Here is an 18,930-nt window from a genome sequence, read left to right as displayed (position 1 = left end):
ATAATGACTAACAAGAAGAGAATAAATCAAGTAAGAAAAGAAAGAGAAAACAAGTTCTCTCATTATCTCTTTCTTTCTCTCTTAGAAAGAACCAGGAAAAAGAACCAACATTTTCCTTTCTTTCTTTCACTTTACTCTTATTGTCATTTTGTGTTTACTAAATTTCTCAATTAAATTTGATTGTTTTCCATCTTTCAACAGTGAATTTCATCCTACTAATTGTGTACAAGAATAGGTTGACCATCGGATGGAACAATTTAAATTAAATTAGCTAATCAATTATGTGGATTAAAAGTAATTTTTGTTTATACCAATAAATGAAAACATGGTGATGGTTTTTGCCAATGTTTTCATTGTTAACAGTTGATCATCATCTTGATATCTAATCAATAGTTGGATTGGAAACATTGATTGCTTTTTATTTGTAATATGTTATTGCAACTACTTAATTGATTCTTGGTTAATTGGTTGCTAAAATACAATAGCAACTGTTATCAATCATCAATTATCATCATTTTATTACTTTTCTGTTTTTTCATTACTCTTTAAACAACAAACAATCATCAGCATGGATCCAATGGGGAAGGAAAAATTTTCAGTAATCGCTGCTTTTGGTGCGGGAATTGCGCTGACTGCCACTGTCGCTGGTATTTACAATAATATTAAATCAAAGGAGAGAAAGAAGGAATCTCGTCAATTGTTGGCATCCAAATTAGATACACTTAATGAGACAGTTGAACAATTAAGAAAGGATGTTGAAGAGATCAAGATTGCTTCCATGAGAGGATCACCCTATTCAATAAAACCCTTGGACATTGATCATTTAGAGGCTCAATTGGATGCTGTTGATTCTGGTTTAAATGAATATCACCCAACCACACCTAAACATCATCGTTACCTTAATCATAATCGTCATCGTTCATCGGGTTTAAGTCTGGAGGATAAAAGATTTGAACCAATTAACTCGGATCCTTACACATCATCCGATGAGACGGAAGAGTTTTTTGATTTCAATGACAGGTTTGTGTTGCTGTTTTCTACTTCGTATAAACTTGTTTAATTTGTTCAATTTTCATGTTAATTTGTTTACAATTTTTTATTCTATTCTTACAATCAACCTCAGTGATACCAATGTTAACGTCCATGAACCTGGAATAATCAGAGCTAAAGATGACAATCAGACCGATGTTAAGGACACCAATGGAGAGGATATCGTTGACCATAGTAGCTTTGAAAGCTTTGAGCCTCTTGTTTCATTGGTACTTGTAGAAGATATCAAACCAATAATTACCAATGGTAATTCTAGTAAACCAATTGAATCAAAGGAAGATGATTATTATTTAGAAATCGACTCTTGTATTGACAATCCGAAGACAAATCTTAAAAGTCTCTATGATAAACTATGTTCAATGGAGGAAAAGGTAAATATTATTCTTATGATGTATTGTTTGTCATTGAATGATTAGAAATTTGTGCTCATTTTGGGTTCCAATTAACGATTTGATTGAATTCTGTTTACAGTTTGGTTGTAATGCTCAGATTATGTGGCGTAAAGCCAAAGTTTGTCATCTTCTCAGTTCCGCTGTTGAAAAGCAAGGAGACAAAGAACGAAAGAAAGAGTTGGCCTTTGAGAAACTCGAATGTGCTAGAAAAGCTCTAAAATTAGATGATAAGTGTGTCGAAAGTCATAAATGGTATGCAATCGCTATTGGATCGATAACTGATTATGTTGGAACTAAGGAAAAGATTGAAAATGGTTATGAATTCAAGAAACATTTAGATTTTGCCTTAGAAATGAAACCCGATGATGCGACTCTCCATCATCTACTTGGTCGTTGGGCTTGTGAAGTGTCCAATCTTTCCTGGTTAGAAAAGAAATTGGCCTCAAGTCTATTCGCCCAAGTACCAGAGACAAGCGCTGATGAGGCTTTGAAATCATTACTCCAAGCATACAAGATCAAACCCGAATGGAAACAAAACATTTACTACATTTGCAAAACACTAATCTCACTGAAACGATCAAAAGAAGCCACTGAATGGATTGAAAAAGGATTAGCATGTACAATTGACGATGACGATGATCAAGTGGTCCATGAAAAACTTATAAATCTCAAATCAAAATATTCAAAGTAACATTCCAAATGATTAAACGAATTAATCTAAAAGCAATATAACCCAATTATCCGGTGGAAACAATTACATCAATTTCTATGTTTAATTATCAGGATATTTAAAGTCTTTCTATTTCTTTCTCTTAAACCTTAATTGTGGTCAAGATGATTCTTCAATTAAAAACCAAAGATCCGACTTATTGATCAGATTTACTGATCCAGTGATTTATAAATGATCCATGGGCGTTTAATCAATGAGCACAATTTGAATGTCCATCAAGTGTCAAGTCAATTTCGTGAACAATTCAAAAGATAAACCACAATCGGTTAAAACTGCAATACAATTCAACTTAAATTATCTTGAAATAATTTAACCCGTTGGTCTGATTGTCTTAACGTTTATATTAATTTCAACTAGGTGATATTTTAATTACACTTTGATTAAAATAAATAATTTTTGTTTTATCTTCAACGATCATCTTGAAAACCATTTTATTTCAACTTTTAAGATATAAAAATAGACTCCAAATGAGTGACTGACAATTTAAAGTTAATTACTATCAATCTGTGTACCAATTGACGATAGGGCACAATTAAAGTTATCTAAATTGTTTACTCGCAATCAGCTTAACAGCAGCATAAAGGTGTGTGATTAAAAAACGAAACTATTCCAACGATATTATCGTTATGGTGACAATTATTTTCCTCTGACAATCAGAGATTCCAACGATTTCAGAGACTGAGAAAAAAATGTCACAACATCAAAATAGGAACATTAATCTTTTTCTCTACTATTCCAATTAGTTAATTCGTGAATTATCAATTTACTAACCTTGAATTGGATTTAAATTGTTACATTATCAGTGAAAAATGATGTGCGAATTAATTTCCACCGACAAGCTAAATGAAAACAAAAAAATGTCGACAATTAATGTGCCAAAATTTTAAATTTCCATAAATTTTGATGATGATTATCATTGTTTTCGTTTGGATTGTGATTTCTTCTCATGTTACGATTAACTGAACTTGTTCAATGTTGAAGATTAGGATTAAATGTTCACAGCCTGAAAGATGATTAGTCAAATAATAACCAATTGATTAAAGATTAAGCGTAAAAGTTTCACCCCAATTTATAATTAGTAACAAACGAAGAGCCATTTTTATCCCATGTTATTCAGATTCATTTGTTACTTTCCTCCTACTTGATTTTATTTTCTAATTTATTTTCTTTTGCCTGTGTCACTTGTAAGAAGAATATTTTTATCTTCATTCCTTCATCATTCTCTTCGTCTTCGTCATCTTCATCTTCAGTGTCTTCTTCAATTTTCTTCATCTCAGTTCGACTCGAAAAATCTCCTCCGAATCCATGCCAAGTTTGTCTTTTCCTTCAGCTTGTGAATCTCTATGTTGGTTTAATAATAACGAAAATTAAGATTCCATCTTTAACTTGAATTTATCTTCGTTTCTCTTTCATCATCATAATAATCTTCTTCTTCTTCTCCCTCGTCTTCGTCTTCTTCTTACTCATCATCTCCATCGTCATCTTTCACTTTGTTTTCTATCTTTCCCATCGTCATTTGCATCTTAATTCTGTGACTTTAATCTTCTACCGAGAAGAAAAAGAAGAAGAGAAAAAACTGGGTAATTATCAAACATTTTATTCTTTTCTCTTTTTTGATTAGAATTTATAAATAAATTCAGTTTCCTTTGATTTCTGCAATCAACAACTCTATCAACTAATTCGCTAGGTGGTTAGTGTTCAGTCTAGAAGTCAAATTGTAACATAGTGTTGTCATTCCTAATTCGATTCAGATCCAAGATCTTTCTCTCTCCTCTCTCTCTCTCTCTCTCTCTCTGATTGCCTAATTTACTTAATTATAAAACTCAAATCACTTTTGTCTATTCTCGTCAGTTTACCTTCACCAACCTTAGAATTAACTTTAGTTGATCCACCAACAGCAATTGACCCACATCGATCTCGAAGCGAAACCTAATTACACTCGAAATCAATTTCCTCTGGGTAATTATTATTTTCTCTTATTTTTCTCTTCTTCTTCCTATCATTGTCGTTTTCTATTCGTTTTGATCTAGAGACCATTGGAGCAACTTTTAAAACTTACGAATCTCATTTGGAAAAAGTCTACATTGGAGCGACATCTTTGGCATCACGATATTGATTTTGTTTTCTTGATTTGAATTCTCAATCAAAGTGTTAACACACTTGATCAACCATTCGTCAGGAGGGTATTTCGATAACATCCCGCCTTCCTCCAAAACCTCCCAGTCGACAATCTTCAAGGGAGTATTCATCGTCCACCATTTACCAGGAGGAAAGGTTTCTAGAGGAAAGTGCTCACCACCGGGGTAATAATAAGCCATCATCTTTTGGACCATCATCTTCATCTTCATCTTTACCTTCATCGATCGATTCAGCCCATTGGAGTGAAGTTAATCAATACGTTCAGCCAATAATCTATAACAATAATCCACAAGGATCTACAGTTAGTTACAATCAACCTCAACCACAACCACAGTATCAACAAAATCGAGTAATTTCTCAAGTTAATTTTGTTCCACAACAATCAAAAAGTAAACCTTTAATTGGTGAATCTCAACCTGTTAGACGTCAAGTTTCATTTGAATTAGAACTTGAAAATAATTCTAATCAATCTTCACATAAACCTAAACCTAAACAATTAACTAATTCTAAAATGATGCAACAAGAAAGTTACCAACAACCTCAAATGGTTGATGAAGATCAATTCCGTCAACAAATGGATCAACAATACTATCAACAACAATACGAACAACAAGTTCTGCAAGAGCATTATAGACAGCAAGAGGAGCGGAGACTCCAGGTAATTATTATCAATTTATCAATCAACTGAAATACTAATTACTGTTTGATTTTTAGGAAATGCAACAGCAGCAACAACAACAACAACCAATGTATGAACAATTTTATGATTCAAACAATTACGATCAAGTTAATAGTCGATCCGGAACAACCAAACCATTGATACTTCATGTAGGAGGTTTGGTTCAATTTCCAAGTAAAGATCCAAATCCAAACGCACCGAAACCCCTTGAAGCGACTCATATTGGTGAAGAAATTCAAGCTTGTGATTTTGTTCGACCCACTGTCCTTCAATTTCCTCGTAAAATTCGTGATCCAAATGCGCATTTAACCGAAGGATCACATTTAGGTGAAGAGGAACATCGTCCACTCCTTCGTCAAGGTGGAGTGGTTCAATTCCCAAAAGAGTTCAAACAGCCCCTGGACCTTAAAGGCTACCACCCGGTCGATCGGGTTGTCAAGGAAACTCTACCACAGGCTGAGGTGGAACACCCTGATCACTTATTACCCTCTCAGGCAAGAAAACAACAAACTTACATCACCCACCCGGTGCACTCGGTAACTCGAGTTAAACCTTCTTTCGACAATGAGCCTGGTTCCCGTCGCTCCAATGTCCAATGGCCTCCTCAACGATCATCAGTACGACAATTACCAAGAGTTGGTTTCAACTCTGGTCACATTCATCCCGAAGGTGAATATTATTTCTCAATTTATCCAAAATTAGACTCATTAGGTTGACAAGTAATCTGAATATGAGTCAACAGAATTCCTTGATAATCTTGTTCAAAATGATTTACAGAATTTACTTGATGATCCCATGAAATTTCACTCAACGTGAAGCTTCAGCAAACAAGAGTTGGAGTCAAATGTAAAAAACTTACGATGCCAAATAATATGAGTCATGAAATTAGGCAAAAGATTTAATAGTTTAATAGATGACATTGATTTTAATTTAGTATTTGCATAGTAAAAGCATTGAAGGAGTTGAAGGAGTTGCCTTGAAACATCAATTCTCGAGCAAAATTAGTTAATTTTCTTGATTCATCCTAATTCCAGTAAATTTACCTCTTGGAAAATGAATCTTTGGCTTCGATCCGAGAAAAGTTAATCTCAGAATGCAGACTAAGAGATAAATAGAGAGAGTGGGTGAAAGAAATTCAAACACTTTTCTTTATTCATTCGAAAAAAAAACAAAACTATAAACATAACAATCAAAACAAACAATTAATTAATTGTGATGAGTTATCTTTTAATCATCTTTCAGGTTCTAAGCATTTTGTTTGGCCTCCTCCAAGAGCTTCGTTTCATCGAAGTATGCAAGATCTCCCACCCCCAGGATCAGGTCCAGCCTCGAATGCTTGGCATCCCTCTGAACTATCTAACGGAGATTCAGGTTATCCTGGATACCGAGCGATCACCGTTGGACGGATGAAGCCCGTTTGGCCTCCTCCAGATCGAGGACAACTCAAGAAACAATCATCTCTTCCTGAAACAAAGAAGAAACTTCTTGAATTCGAGGAATACATGAGACATCATGCTGGAATTCATGTACCACCCACTTATCATGCTCCACCAGGTACACAGTACTATGAAACTGCATATGAATTAGTGCAGGGATGAAGGCAACGATCAAAAAATATCTAAAATTATCTTTCGAACGATTAATCTAATCTGTATAATATATATTTCTTTAAATATATAAAGATAAATATATACATCGACACTAACTCATATCAACGAAACTCTCATCACTACCCAAACAATCAAAAATTGAGCGAATCTAACTAAAAACTTATAGTTGGTCAAATGTAACGAAATTTTCAGCACTCAAACTTAATTTATATTAAATAAAATCTAAATTTGATCAATGTAAAATCTATCGAAATGATTATTAGCTTTTCTATCACTTCGAATCTAAAGGTTTACCTGTAATCTTCATGATGATGAGCGCTGAAAATGATGGAAATAGGATAAAGTGAGGATGATGATGATAAATCTACGATTCCAAAGCACAATTAAAGGATCAATTGTAAATTTAAACTGAATTAATATGAATAGTTGATTGTATCATTTAGATTATTATTGATAATCCATTGACTGACCCATCAAGTTGACCACCTAATAATACAACATGGTGCCGATAGAGACCAATTGTAAACTGAATAATATCCAATTAATTTACTAATCATAAGGATGATGATGATACAATAAGAAGTCAAAGATTTAAAATTTACAACAATCAAAATTGATAATAATAAGATTGAAATCTAAATTGTGAATAGATCACAATTTGGATTGTAATATGTTTATAAATGAAAAAAAAGCTCAAAATTGAAATTTAATCATTTTCAGTAATTGAATTTAAATGAATTGTGGTGGAAATTATCTGATAAATGGTTAATCTTTTCGAAGAGTTTTCAAACAATTAGATGGAAATTAATCAACAATCAAGTAAATCATTGATGATGGTAAACAATAGGAAGTTGATAAGCTATTGACCTTCATTTGATTGTTGACCAAAATTGTTAACAATTTAAATCGATTGTAACTTTTTTTGTTCACATTAAACTTTGTAATCTTTATGCCCACAAGGTTTGATTTAACCAACTGATTTAACCTTAATCAACTAAATTTGAACCTAATTGTTTGTTGATTGACAAGGCGCAATAATCAGAGATACAACTTTGATTATCAGTGTTTAATTTATTTTATTTTTTCATGTCATTGATTTGATTGAAATGATTTAGAATTAATTTTTTCTTCTCATTTGATTGCTAGTTGATGATTTAACTTGATTTGGTTTATCAACCGTGAGACTAAAATTAAGTCCGCTTTCATGATTAACCGTAATGATTAAAGAATCGGTATCAATGTAAAGTTGATGATGAGAAAGGAATTGATCAGTTTTATCACTTTTTTTTAATCATGATGATCAGCTAATCTAATACCGATCATTATAAACTATAATTAGTTAATTGATTAGTTGATGATAAAAAAAATGATCAGGATAAACTCATAGACTTGATTAACATTGAAATTATATTTTTCGCTATCAAGTGAATCATTTAATTTGTATCTCGATCGTAAGTTGAACTTAATTTGATTGTTTCACTCTATTCAATTGATTAACTTACCGAGTAATTTATATATAAAAAATGGCAGCAATTAACTAATCATCTTGTTAATAAAATTTAATGATTATAATCAAAGAAATAACAATCAACTTGAGGAAAAGTAAAACAACAATTAAGTGTAAATCATAATCATGATTACAGTCATTATTGTATTAACAGCATCATCATAATTGAAAATTGATCAATGAATATAACAAATCATGATAAACCTCAATCAAATTAATAATAAACAACAACAATCACTATGATAATAAATAAAAATCAAATTATTACAATCAAATTAACGGTAAATAAAATTTGTTGCTTTAGTTTCAAAGGCAAAAGTGAGATAATAAATTCAATTACTTTTCGCCCTTAATAATTAACTGATCATCGTAAAATATAAAAAAAAGTTTACTAACAATTAAGATTGATTTTTTTCGACAGTAAAATTGATAACTAGTTAACAGATTTCTGTTTAATCAACAATCAACAATCAAATCATATTCCAGCAGACATTGAATAGGAACTCGAAAAAAATAGATAAACATGAATTTAGTTCAAGTTATTTTCAATGTTTACCGACCTAGCGACCTATTTGATAGGAAATCCTGATCATCCTCATGTTGTTGATGTTGATGATGAAGATGAAGATGATGGTTTATGGGAGCAAAAGCTTGAACTTTAAGAGGTTTTCATGATTTCCCTTTTATATTTACATTTGCTGATACCATTTCTCACCCTATGTAAGTAGGACTTTCAATTTAACTGCTACTGAGTTAATTAGATAAACTAACAATTATCTCATTACAAACAAAGTTGATGATTAAAATGATGAAGATGATAGGAAAAGCTGTCAAATGAGCCAGTGAAAGATAACTTGTAAAATATATTATACGATAAGGTAAATATATGAGAGTAAATGAAACAAAAAAGTTAAGTGGGAAGAAAGTTAATTGTTGTGATGATTAAGTGAATAGGAAGTAAAATTGTTGGTTGTTGAAATTAAATTAATGAATGAAAAACAAAACAAAACAATCAAAGCATTTGAAATATAACAAGAAATCAAATGTTTGATGAAAGCTAATTGGTTATAATAAACCATTCAAGTCGTATTAATTATCTAACAGATGATAGTAAATTCAAAATGATTGGCAAACAATAAGAATGATAAGAAAATAAGAAAATAAGAAAATAATAATCAAGATAATCAACAATTTACGGTTATCATTTGAATGGTAAAATAATAACAATTAACGATTATCAAGAGAAAACCTTGTACAGGTAAAGATATTTGTCTGTTTGTTGACCTTTTAAGTGATAAACAAAATATCCAAAAGTTTTACTGACCAGACTGACCATTCAAATGATGATGATTATCATGATATTCATGTCAAAGTTGCTCATCAATCTGAACAACAAGATAAATGAAAGATTTCATCTTATTATAAACAAACCTGATTCCTTGATGATAAATCAACAGAAAAAAAATCCATTCGGTGAAATAAAAAATGTATTTTCTTTGTTAAAGAAAACATAATATTTGATATAAAGTAACCTTATTTTTTTCATCTCCATCTTCATCTTCATCATTATCATCATCATCTTCTTCAATTATTCATCGTGTGGTGTTTGTTGAATAAAATTTCCCGTAAATTCAGGCCAAAAATGAGATTGTTTGTGAATTTTGTTCCTTCCTTGAACGAGCGAAAAAGAGAAGAAAAAAAAAGAAATTAAATAAATTACATATTCTTTCAACTCTTCATCTTCTTCCTTCTTCCATTCCTATCATCATCTCCTACTCATTTTATCATCATTATCATCATTCCATTTTCTTAAATAGTCATGAAGTTGTTTGTATATTTCATGATGATTGTTCAGATGATATTATATTCGTATCATTATCACAACCATTAGCTTATGAACACCATTTAAACAGATCAGATGATTACGATCAAATAATAATATGGAAAACCATTTAAAGTTAATTGTTACCATTTGACGATTGTAACTGCAAATTTCCGATTCATTTATCAACAATTAACTGATTGTTTGTCCAACGAGTTATGTTATGGTTTTGCTGTTGATATTTTAAGTTTCTCATTGGGCTGATTGTGTTTATATTTAGGTTTTTGTTTACAAATTGTGACAATTATTTAGATTGATATTTAATTACAAGTTTTACTTTTGTTATATAGTTTATTGTGAGAGTGTGTTGACTTAATTGTGATATAATAATTAGCATCTATACATAGACAATAAAAATTATTAATATTGTTGATTAGTTGTTAAATTGTTGCTGGTGTTTGGGAGCAAGAAAACAAGTTACAACTCAATGTTGATGTTGATGAAGATTGTATTTGGTATAATTAGTTAGCTCAGCTCGATGAAAGGTAAAAGCAGAAAATGAAAAGAACACTTTTTTTTTGATTGATTAACTTCAATTCCTATCACAATTAGGTGAGATGGTGGTAAAAGGAAAAGAAATTAAATTGAGAGAAAAAAATGGAGGTTAAAATAAAAGGTAAATGAGGATGAAAGTGTAAAGATGAAAGATGCAGGGTGAAAACATCGAAAAAAAATTGAATTGTTATGACAATTAAAAAATATTCCAGATACCAGTTTACTCTCATCGAATCAGTTTTGATCAGTTTACTGTAATTTTGGTTTCTAGTGGTTGTTGCCCTTTGAGAAGGTGAATATGAGTCGCAGGAGGTCAAGACTTTTCACAGGTAAGGAAGATGAATGGTGAGAGAGTATGAAGAAAGGCGATATAATTAGCAGTTTAATCATAATTAGGATTGATATTAAAGGTTGAATGCTAAAGGAGGTTTTTCGGTGATCAAAGTTGTTTGATGATAATGATGATGATGATGATTTAAAAGATCCTAGAATGGCTTTGATTAGCTGCTATTGTTGCTGCTTGTGGGCTGGTGATTATAAAGATGATGATGATGATTTAACACACTTTGATTTCTTTTTAAGAATAAACATCACCTGAGATTAAGTAAATATACTTTTGCAATGTGATGATGAAAAACAAAATTTAGTATTGATGATGATGAAGCATAGCATGATTATCACTAGCACTATTATAAATGCTATTCAATTATTACTTGTAACTTTTTTTTCATTAAGATTTGTAATTGTTTGACCATCTTTTTGATTTGTATAGTTGACCATTCGCAATGTTTTCATTTTTTTCCAGTAATTGCGATAAACAGAAATAAACCAACATTTGAGAAGGTGAATTTTGCCTGTTTTCTGGTTCCTTGTTTTGATTATTTTATCATCTTCATCTTCCTCTTTATGTTCATGATTTGTTTTTTTTTTGATGCTTTGGTTATTTCGACTAGAAATTAAACATTATTCTTGATGAATAGAGATCCATTGAAAAAATATACACATTACCACGCCCAAAGTATTGAAAGTTTGCCTTGTTTTTTGTTTTGTCAAAACAAATGTTTCGACTTGAAGATTGATGAAAAAGTGGAGAGAGAGAGAGAGAGACTCACTTTCTCCATTCAAAACTTTGACCACCATGTTAGTTGATTAACCAAAGACTGAGTGAATGATTCCGATTGTGTTGATGATCCTAATGAACCAGATTCACCTGAAGATGATGATTGAGTTGTTATACCAGAATCTGAGTCCCATTCTTGATCTGAATGAGGTAAAGACATGCTACGTCTTTTCACGAGTTTTGGACTAACCCGTTGATTTTGAGGTACTGATAATTTGGCATTAAGTGTTTGCAAGAACTCTCGTCTAGTAAGCACGATTCGGTTATGTGAATTATGATGATTATCTCCAGATGAATCAATGTAAGCTTCGGGAGGTGGAGGAGGTAAACTGTCATCGTCATTCCTTTGTTTCATTAAAGATGAAGATTGATAATTTGAAAGAGTTGCTGATGAGGGTGGACGTGATGCTGTGGATGTTGAATGTTGATGCTGATGGTTTAGTGAATCGGTTGTAGCTGAATAACTTTTACTACAAGGCTCATCTCGTCGGCTGACTCGATGACTTGAGGTGTTGATGGTCACAATCTTGGAATTGAAAGGATTTGAGATGCTGATTGTGTTTGAATCAAGAGTTGAATAAATGGGCTCCACTAGGGAAGTGAGTGATGTTGAGAGGCAACTTTTTCTCGCTGCATGATAAACAGCATTACGATCAGAATTTAACTCTTCGTATGTGTTATAACCTCCGTTACCGCTGTGATTTCGTACATTACGTTTTAAAGTTTTAATTTCTTCATAAGTTGAACAACCGGCATTTCGTAGGGTACCTAAGGTGATAGCATTTGGATCTGAGATGGATGAGGTTTTACGAACGGGAGGAGGTGGCGCAGGTTTATTTGATGACCTGGATAAAGTTCCAGTTGATGAGTATAATGATTCGGCTATCGGGTTACCGGGAAAAGATTTGGCTGATTTCAAGGCAGAAAATTGGACAGGATCACGATTTGTACTTGAAGAGGTTGATGATGTAAGACTTGAAGGTGAATTTTCATTTGTTGGAGAGCTACTTCGATCAGGGTTGGTTGGCGTAATCGAACCTTCTGAACATGCAAGGTTACTTTCACCACCACCACCGTTAGAAGTTGAAAGGTCACCAAAGATGGCACAAATTTGTTGACATTCCTCTGACACCGCTGTTGATGATACAGAAGATGATGTTGTATGACCTCCATTTATATTATCCTTGATATTATTTATCTTACAATCACCGCCTCTGTTGAATTGTGATGTTGACACTGAAGAAGATGCCGATGAAGAGGAAGCATCAATTGAATATAATACATCGTGATTAGAAACACGTCTATTGATATCAGAAGTAATCCCACTTATCCGACCAGTGACACCATAATCACAAGAACTGCCGCCGCCACCGACATTGACACTTAATGGTTTCGGCGGAAGATGAGGATAAGACCTCTTACTACGGCCATAAATAGATTCATCCATATGAATCATCTGATTAGACTCATAGATGTTGATATTATTCAGACTGTTATAAGTATTCATGTTACCACTACCATTGTTTAGGTTTACCGATGATGAATCATAGGTGTGTTGTTGTTGGCTTGTCGGTGCTACTGAGAGGGATGATGGTGTTGTTGCTGAAGGTGTTCGGAATAATCTCCCTTGTCCATCCATGTAAGTTTCACTTCCTGAGCTACTCTCACTTCCTTGTCTTGAAAGACTCGAATGCTAAATATAGTTTCCAAAATGGAAGAAGGGAAAAAATTGGAATCAATTTCAATCGAATTACTCGAAAAGGGAAATAAATCGCGAATTGTAACACTTACCCGTTCAGCAGTTCTTTTGGTGAGTTCTTTGTAAAGATCTTCTCTTTCAAATCGAGGTTTTGATGTGATAGTCAAATCGATTTGTGGTGACATTTTCTTTAATTCGATCAAATCAACTTGCGAATCAAGATGATGTTGTTTGATTAAATTTTCAATCTTATTCTTGATATCACTATGAAAAGAGCTCAATTGAATACCATTGGTACCAATTGTAGTTGTCTCCAATTTAAGGGTTGAATCATTTTTAATTAAGTCAATTAATTTTGCACCTAATTGTTGAGGTGAAATAGTTTCATCTGTAGGTTTGAGGAGGACAGTAGTTGGTGACACTGGTTTGTTATTGACCATTGAATGTGAACCTTCAATGGTTTTAGATTTTGATTCAATCTTTTCAAGCTTTTCCAAGATAATTTGATCAATAGGTCGTAAAGCGGGTGTAGTTGAATCGGACATGGTTACTTTAATTGTTTGAATCACTTCTTCAATCTTATTGATTGCTGAATCCATTTCTTTCTTTTTCTTCTTTGTTCTTAGATTAATAATCAAAGATTTTACCTCTTCCAAGGTACTGATGCATCTTTGCTTAGGTGAATGATAATTTTGATACAAAGGCTGAGATTGGTGATGATATTGATGGTTCATCATGGAAGATGAACAGTAAGATGAAGAGCCAAGTTCCATGGTTGATGTGAATAGAGATACAAGACACACACAGAAAGAGAATATAAATATTGAGAGAGAAAAAGAAGATTCTAAAAAGAACAAAAAAAACACTGAGGAAAAAAAGAAAATGACTAAAAAAGAATATGAAGACAAATGATGTTGAAGAAAAAGCGAAGATTTTGTCCTTTTAAAAGTGAAGAAAAAAACACAAAAAATTGCGACAGAAAAAAGAAAAAGACGACAGGTGGTAGGTAAGTATTTCGATTGTTGTTACAAAGAAGCGATCACGGTGATGGCGATTATCGAGCCAATCGAACAGCTTAAACGAAAGACACAATTACAATTCAATTATTAACACTCAATGATCGCACATTTAATTAGCGAAAAAGATCAAAATCATCTTCTCTCTTCCTCTATCTTCCCACTTTAGAAAACTCAAGTAAATAAGAGAAGCGCAATCTCTCTCTCTCTCTCTCTCTCATTTCCATCAAAAGGTGAAGGTGGAAGAGAGTGACTACCTCGGGTGGAGATTTAATTAACTAACAGTTAATTATGTTTCTTTTTTCTGTTTATCTTTTTCTCTCAATTAGAACAATTAACAACTGTGTCCACAACATGATATCCAATTTTTTGGCTTCTCCGGTTGATCGGTGTTCAGTTTTTGGGTGATGATTAATGAGAATTTTGGATTAGCAAAATACAATTGGATCATCTGATTGTTGATACTTTTGTTTCTGCTTTTGGTGTAACTAAAGTTCACTAGTTATATTTTCAATCTCAGCCAAATGAAAATATAAAATAAACATTTATTCATGGAAACAGTAGTTGACCCTCTCACAATCTGTTTGCTGTTTAATTTTTTGGCTTTAATCCAAAAAGAGAAAGTGATTTACAAGTTAATCTTATCCCTTTTAACTCCTTGTTTTAACATTGAATCTTTCCAAGCTTCCCGATTAATCCAATTAGTGGGAATCCTCCAAATCTATTTGATCGATAATATTTTTGCTTTGTTGTTGTTTTCATTTTCAACTTCTCCATGGTTTTTAATGATGATTATCTTCAATTCATCAAATTGGACAAATACAAATTTAATAATCCGCTGGAAATACAGATTGACAATAATCTTGACAATCTCTTTTATATATTAATCTTTTAACAATTAATTATCGTTAATGGATTCAATTGTTATTAACACTGTTCATTTGGTTCAAGTTTTTAGTTGTTAAAGGACATGAAAGATTTTTAGATGAATTAAAATGTTGACTAGATATCATCTGGTTCTCTCAATTTGATTAGTCCATCAAGGTGATTAACCTAAAAGAAATAGAATACATGGAAAATGTTAGTAACTTATACTACCAGATCAACAAAGGTCTAAAAGTTGCACTGCCCTGTGGTTACAATTAATGTTTGCACATTACGAAAATCAAATCTCATTTTCTATTGAAATTGATTCCAGAGAAGAAGTGCGACAAAAAAGAACAATAATCATTTTGGAAAAGAAAACCAAATGACACCTACCTAAATTCTAAAGTACATTAAAGCCTATGATTATATAATTTCAACGTGATGAAGGAAAAAACCTTTTCAATGATCTTTTCTTAGATGCCAGATAAGCTTGAAAGGCCGGAATAAGGAGCTTGAACTGTCGACGGTACCACTCTCTGTGGGACATGAAAAGATAAGTGAAAATTAATGATAGGTTAGTGGTCTCTTTTGGGTGGAGTAACTTGTTTTTGCAGGAGAATATATAATCTTAGCTGTGAGGATTTAACACTCACCTATTGTATTCGATGTGTTTATTGTAATTTTTATCAAGAAATTCTTTATAAAATGGTATCAAATCTTCTTGAGAAAATGCTATGGAATCGTCACCTTGTTGTAATCTTTGTTTCTCTATGAATTCAGCCTTTTCCTGTGGAGAGAAGTAAACATAAAATGAATAAGATAATGAAAATATTGAAGCAGGGATAAAGAGAACATAAAGACAGTAACGGGAAGAAAGAAACAACATCAATACCTTTAGAAATCTAGTATTATTATCTTGCCAGTAGTTGTGATTCCAAAGTTGATTCTCTTCAAATAATTTTCGATAATTTTTCTCAGAATCACTTTCATCTTGAGGAACAGCGTTTGCGATTAAATTAATGTGTGACTTTGGATGAGCACTGGAAACATAACTTTTGTCACGAATCAGTTGACTGGAGAATCGCCTAATCGCTGCCATAGTAAAACAGCAAGAGAACAATTAAATTAATTATCAAAAAGAATCCATGAAAATAATTAATATAAAATAATCTTTTCTTTTCAGAATCAAAACAACAGACAGAAGACAGAGAATTAGACAGAAGAAAAGAAGGTAAATTTTATTCTCTTTCTAAAAGTAAAGCGCGAATTTCAAAAAATTACCTGTGGAATTTTCAATTTTCGAGATCAATTTGTTCAAATATTCGTTTTGATTATTGTTTTTAAGTCAAATTTTGCGACACCGTTTTCAATAAGGCTTCATTTATAATGAAATAAAGGTGTATTTTATTTTTCGTTGAAATGATGAACATTTTAATTCACTTGAAGACTTTTTTGTTTGACAATTTTGTCAAAGGTCAGATATAAATAAAAGTATGACAATCGAATGATGAAATTGATGAGTTCGATTACCTTCTGGTTCTGGTTCGTTCGGGTCGATTACGACAATATGGTACATATTCACAAGGTTTACTTTTCTTATTTTTGGTTGGATTCTTGAGTCGAGTTGAATCGGTTTTCTTTTTAATTTTATCGAATGAGGTGGCAACTTCGGTGAGAAAAGCGGATGGAGATTGACAATCGCCCTGAGAGTTTTCATTAATCTCAGTTGTTGTAGTACCAATGTTACCACCGAAAAGAGCATTTTCCAAAAGATCAGGTAATTTCTTCTGCTCGGCCAACATAAGTAAAAAGGTGTTGATAAATTCATCGTAATTGTGTATTCTTCTTGAATCATCTAACTTGTATCGTTTCCTTTTCTCCAATTCTTCACGTAGATTTTGTTCACATTCAACAATTTCAGTGCTGATCACTTTATACACTGTGATTAAATCTTGTGGATTAATTGTCTTTGAAAGAGATGCTGGTGTTTCTCTAGAGGCGATCAATTCTTCAAGTAGTTTAGCCGTTTTTTGATCAATTTTTATGTCACTTGTTATTTTAAAATCAATTAAATTGTTTACTTTATTTTCATCTATCTCGTTGTTATTATCCCTTTCAATGCGATGAGGTGAGTTGAAAGCACTTCCCACTTCAGATGCTGTTTCAGTGGACGATGAGTTCCCTGGTGATCCTGTATTGTGAATTGACAATGGTGTATTTGCTAAGGCGCTTGCAACTGTCATGATATTTGTTTGATCACCGGAAGATGAATTATCGGGTCCGATTATTTGAAAAGAGTGAGTTGCATTATATTCAATAGTTGAAGGATATTTAGAGTAGTTATGACAGTCGAATGGTTCAGGTAGTCGAGTTGGTCTCATTATCTTTTCTAATGCTTCAAGAACAAGATGGCGACTGGTTTTTAATGTCTTTAACTTTTTGAGAAGAACTGATCGGCGATTGGGAACAACTGCCATTAAATTGTACCTAATATCGTGATTGGATGATTGACTTTCGGAGAAACGATTAGATTGAGTTTCTTCAGATATCCTTTGGGTAATTACTTTTCTAAACTTTTCAGACCATTCCTCTTTTTCGTCAACAGGTCCATGATCAACTGGAAACTTTTTCAATCCATCAAGTTCATAAAGATGATTATTGATTGGTACATAGCTGACAAAGTGAAAAGAGTCCGGAGACGAACCTCTTTGAATAGAGTTTGGTCTTGTTGAATAAGAGACTTTTCTTTCTGTAGAAAAAGAAAAAGATAAAGAAGAAAATGTTAGTAAAAGAAATCAGAAGTTGAATTGTAAGTTCAACAAACTATTTACCGATTTTTTCCTCATGAGAGGCATGTGAATTGTGAGCTTTACAAAGCTCAGGTGTGTTACTGATAGCGTATCCTTTATCCTCAGGAGCCATGTCTTTGGTGTGATCTTTTAATCTGTCCAACACTGGTCCGAGATCAATAGTGGGACAGTTTAATAGGACGCTAAGAATAGCATGAGTTGCACATGAATTTGGAATAATTTGATGAGCAAAGAACATTGAATTGACCAGGACTTCGTCTTCGACAAATGTAGGCTTGTGGACAGTAGATTCTTTAGATATGTTACAATTAGTAGTGACCGCAGATGGACCACTACTGCTGGAAGGATAATTGGAACTACTGTGTAAGGAGAGATGACGAGACCTTGACCGTCGTTCTTCTATCCATTTGAATAGAAAAATGAATCCATAAACTGGTCCATCAACAAGATTCGGCTTTTGTAAATCATAAATTTCCTCCACTTGAACATATTTACATCCGAAGTCCTCAGCTAAAAGGGTAAACAGTCCAGGGTCTGATTCAAGTTCTAGCCAACCATCAGTTAAATAGTGTAAATCCATAACAATTATTCAACACTAAAGATCAAAACAAAGTAACATGATTAGAAAGACCGATTTCAACAGTTTACCAACAAAAGGATGAAAATGAGCAAATTATGTTCTCGTCAATAGAACTGATCAAACAAACGCTTCATCGTTTGGTGTAACAGAGCAATCGAATCTTTCGAGATGATCAAATATTCACCATTCAACCAAATCTAATCGAATTGATATGAAAATAAACTTGAATTAATAAAATAATGAAATTAAACAAAGTAAACAAATTGTTTAACCAATGAGAAAAATTAGAACAAATACATGAATATCGAGAGTATCAAGATGGATTCAACAGATTGATTACCAACATCAGATTGA

At 32.5% G+C, this 18,930-nt stretch overlaps 5 protein-coding genes across 5 annotated transcripts; 2 read left to right on the top strand and 3 right to left on the bottom strand.

The window, feature by feature from the left end:
* The first annotated feature begins 86 nt into the window (after window positions 1-86).
* On the top strand, window positions 87-2,583 carry LOC128391446 (regulator of microtubule dynamics protein 2-like). The gene is made up of 4 exons (XM_053351336.1): window positions 87-294; window positions 568-1,020; window positions 1,124-1,421; window positions 1,522-2,583. Exons 2-4 carry the CDS (start codon window positions 569-571, stop codon window positions 2,131-2,133), a joined length of 1,362 nt encoding a protein of 453 aa, XP_053207311.1. The 5' UTR covers window positions 87-294; window position 568; the 3' UTR covers window positions 2,134-2,583.
* A 1,323-nt stretch (window positions 2,584-3,906) lies between these two features.
* LOC128391447 (alpha-protein kinase 1-like) lies at window positions 3,907-6,843 on the top strand. Its single transcript, XM_053351337.1, has 4 exons — window positions 3,907-4,131; window positions 4,203-4,969; window positions 5,026-5,659; window positions 6,233-6,843. The coding sequence occupies exons 2-4, from the start codon at window positions 4,823-4,825 to the stop codon at window positions 6,586-6,588; spliced, it is 1,137 nt and encodes a 378-aa protein (XP_053207312.1). The 5' UTR covers window positions 3,907-4,131; window positions 4,203-4,822; the 3' UTR covers window positions 6,589-6,843.
* Window positions 6,844-10,224: 3,381 nt separating this feature from the next.
* LOC128391000 (uncharacterized) lies at window positions 10,225-14,706 on the bottom strand. Its single transcript, XM_053350823.1, has 2 exons — window positions 13,396-14,706; window positions 10,225-13,297 (listed from the first exon to the last, which is right to left on the bottom strand). Exons 1-2 carry the CDS (start codon window positions 14,074-14,076, stop codon window positions 11,606-11,608), a joined length of 2,373 nt encoding a protein of 790 aa, XP_053206798.1. The 5' UTR covers window positions 14,077-14,706; the 3' UTR covers window positions 10,225-11,605.
* Window positions 14,707-14,883: 177 nt separating this feature from the next.
* LOC128391002 (cytochrome c oxidase assembly factor 8-like) lies at window positions 14,884-16,390 on the bottom strand. Its single transcript, XM_053350826.1, has 4 exons — window positions 16,079-16,390; window positions 15,840-15,973; window positions 15,580-15,722; window positions 14,884-15,372 (listed from the first exon to the last, which is right to left on the bottom strand). Exons 1-3 carry the CDS (start codon window positions 16,283-16,285, stop codon window positions 15,620-15,622), a joined length of 444 nt encoding a protein of 147 aa, XP_053206801.1. The 5' UTR covers window positions 16,286-16,390; the 3' UTR covers window positions 14,884-15,372; window positions 15,580-15,619.
* Window positions 16,391-16,566: 176 nt separating this feature from the next.
* LOC128391001 (ubiquitin carboxyl-terminal hydrolase BAP1-like) lies at window positions 16,567-18,846 on the bottom strand. Its single transcript, XM_053350825.1, has 2 exons — window positions 18,018-18,846; window positions 16,567-17,935 (listed from the first exon to the last, which is right to left on the bottom strand). The coding sequence occupies exons 1-2, from the start codon at window positions 18,574-18,576 to the stop codon at window positions 16,713-16,715; spliced, it is 1,782 nt and encodes a 593-aa protein (XP_053206800.1). The 5' UTR covers window positions 18,577-18,846; the 3' UTR covers window positions 16,567-16,712.
* Between the last annotated feature and the right edge of the window lie 84 nt (window positions 18,847-18,930).

The sequence above is a fragment of the Panonychus citri genome, unplaced genomic scaffold (assembly GCF_014898815.1).
Source record: "Panonychus citri isolate SS breed McGregor unplaced genomic scaffold, ASM1489881v1 Contig00134, whole genome shotgun sequence".
Lineage (NCBI taxonomy): Eukaryota > Metazoa > Arthropoda > Arachnida > Trombidiformes > Tetranychidae > Panonychus > Panonychus citri.
Note: the sequence above shows the minus strand (reverse complement) of the source record. Positions and strands in the feature narration are given on the sequence as shown.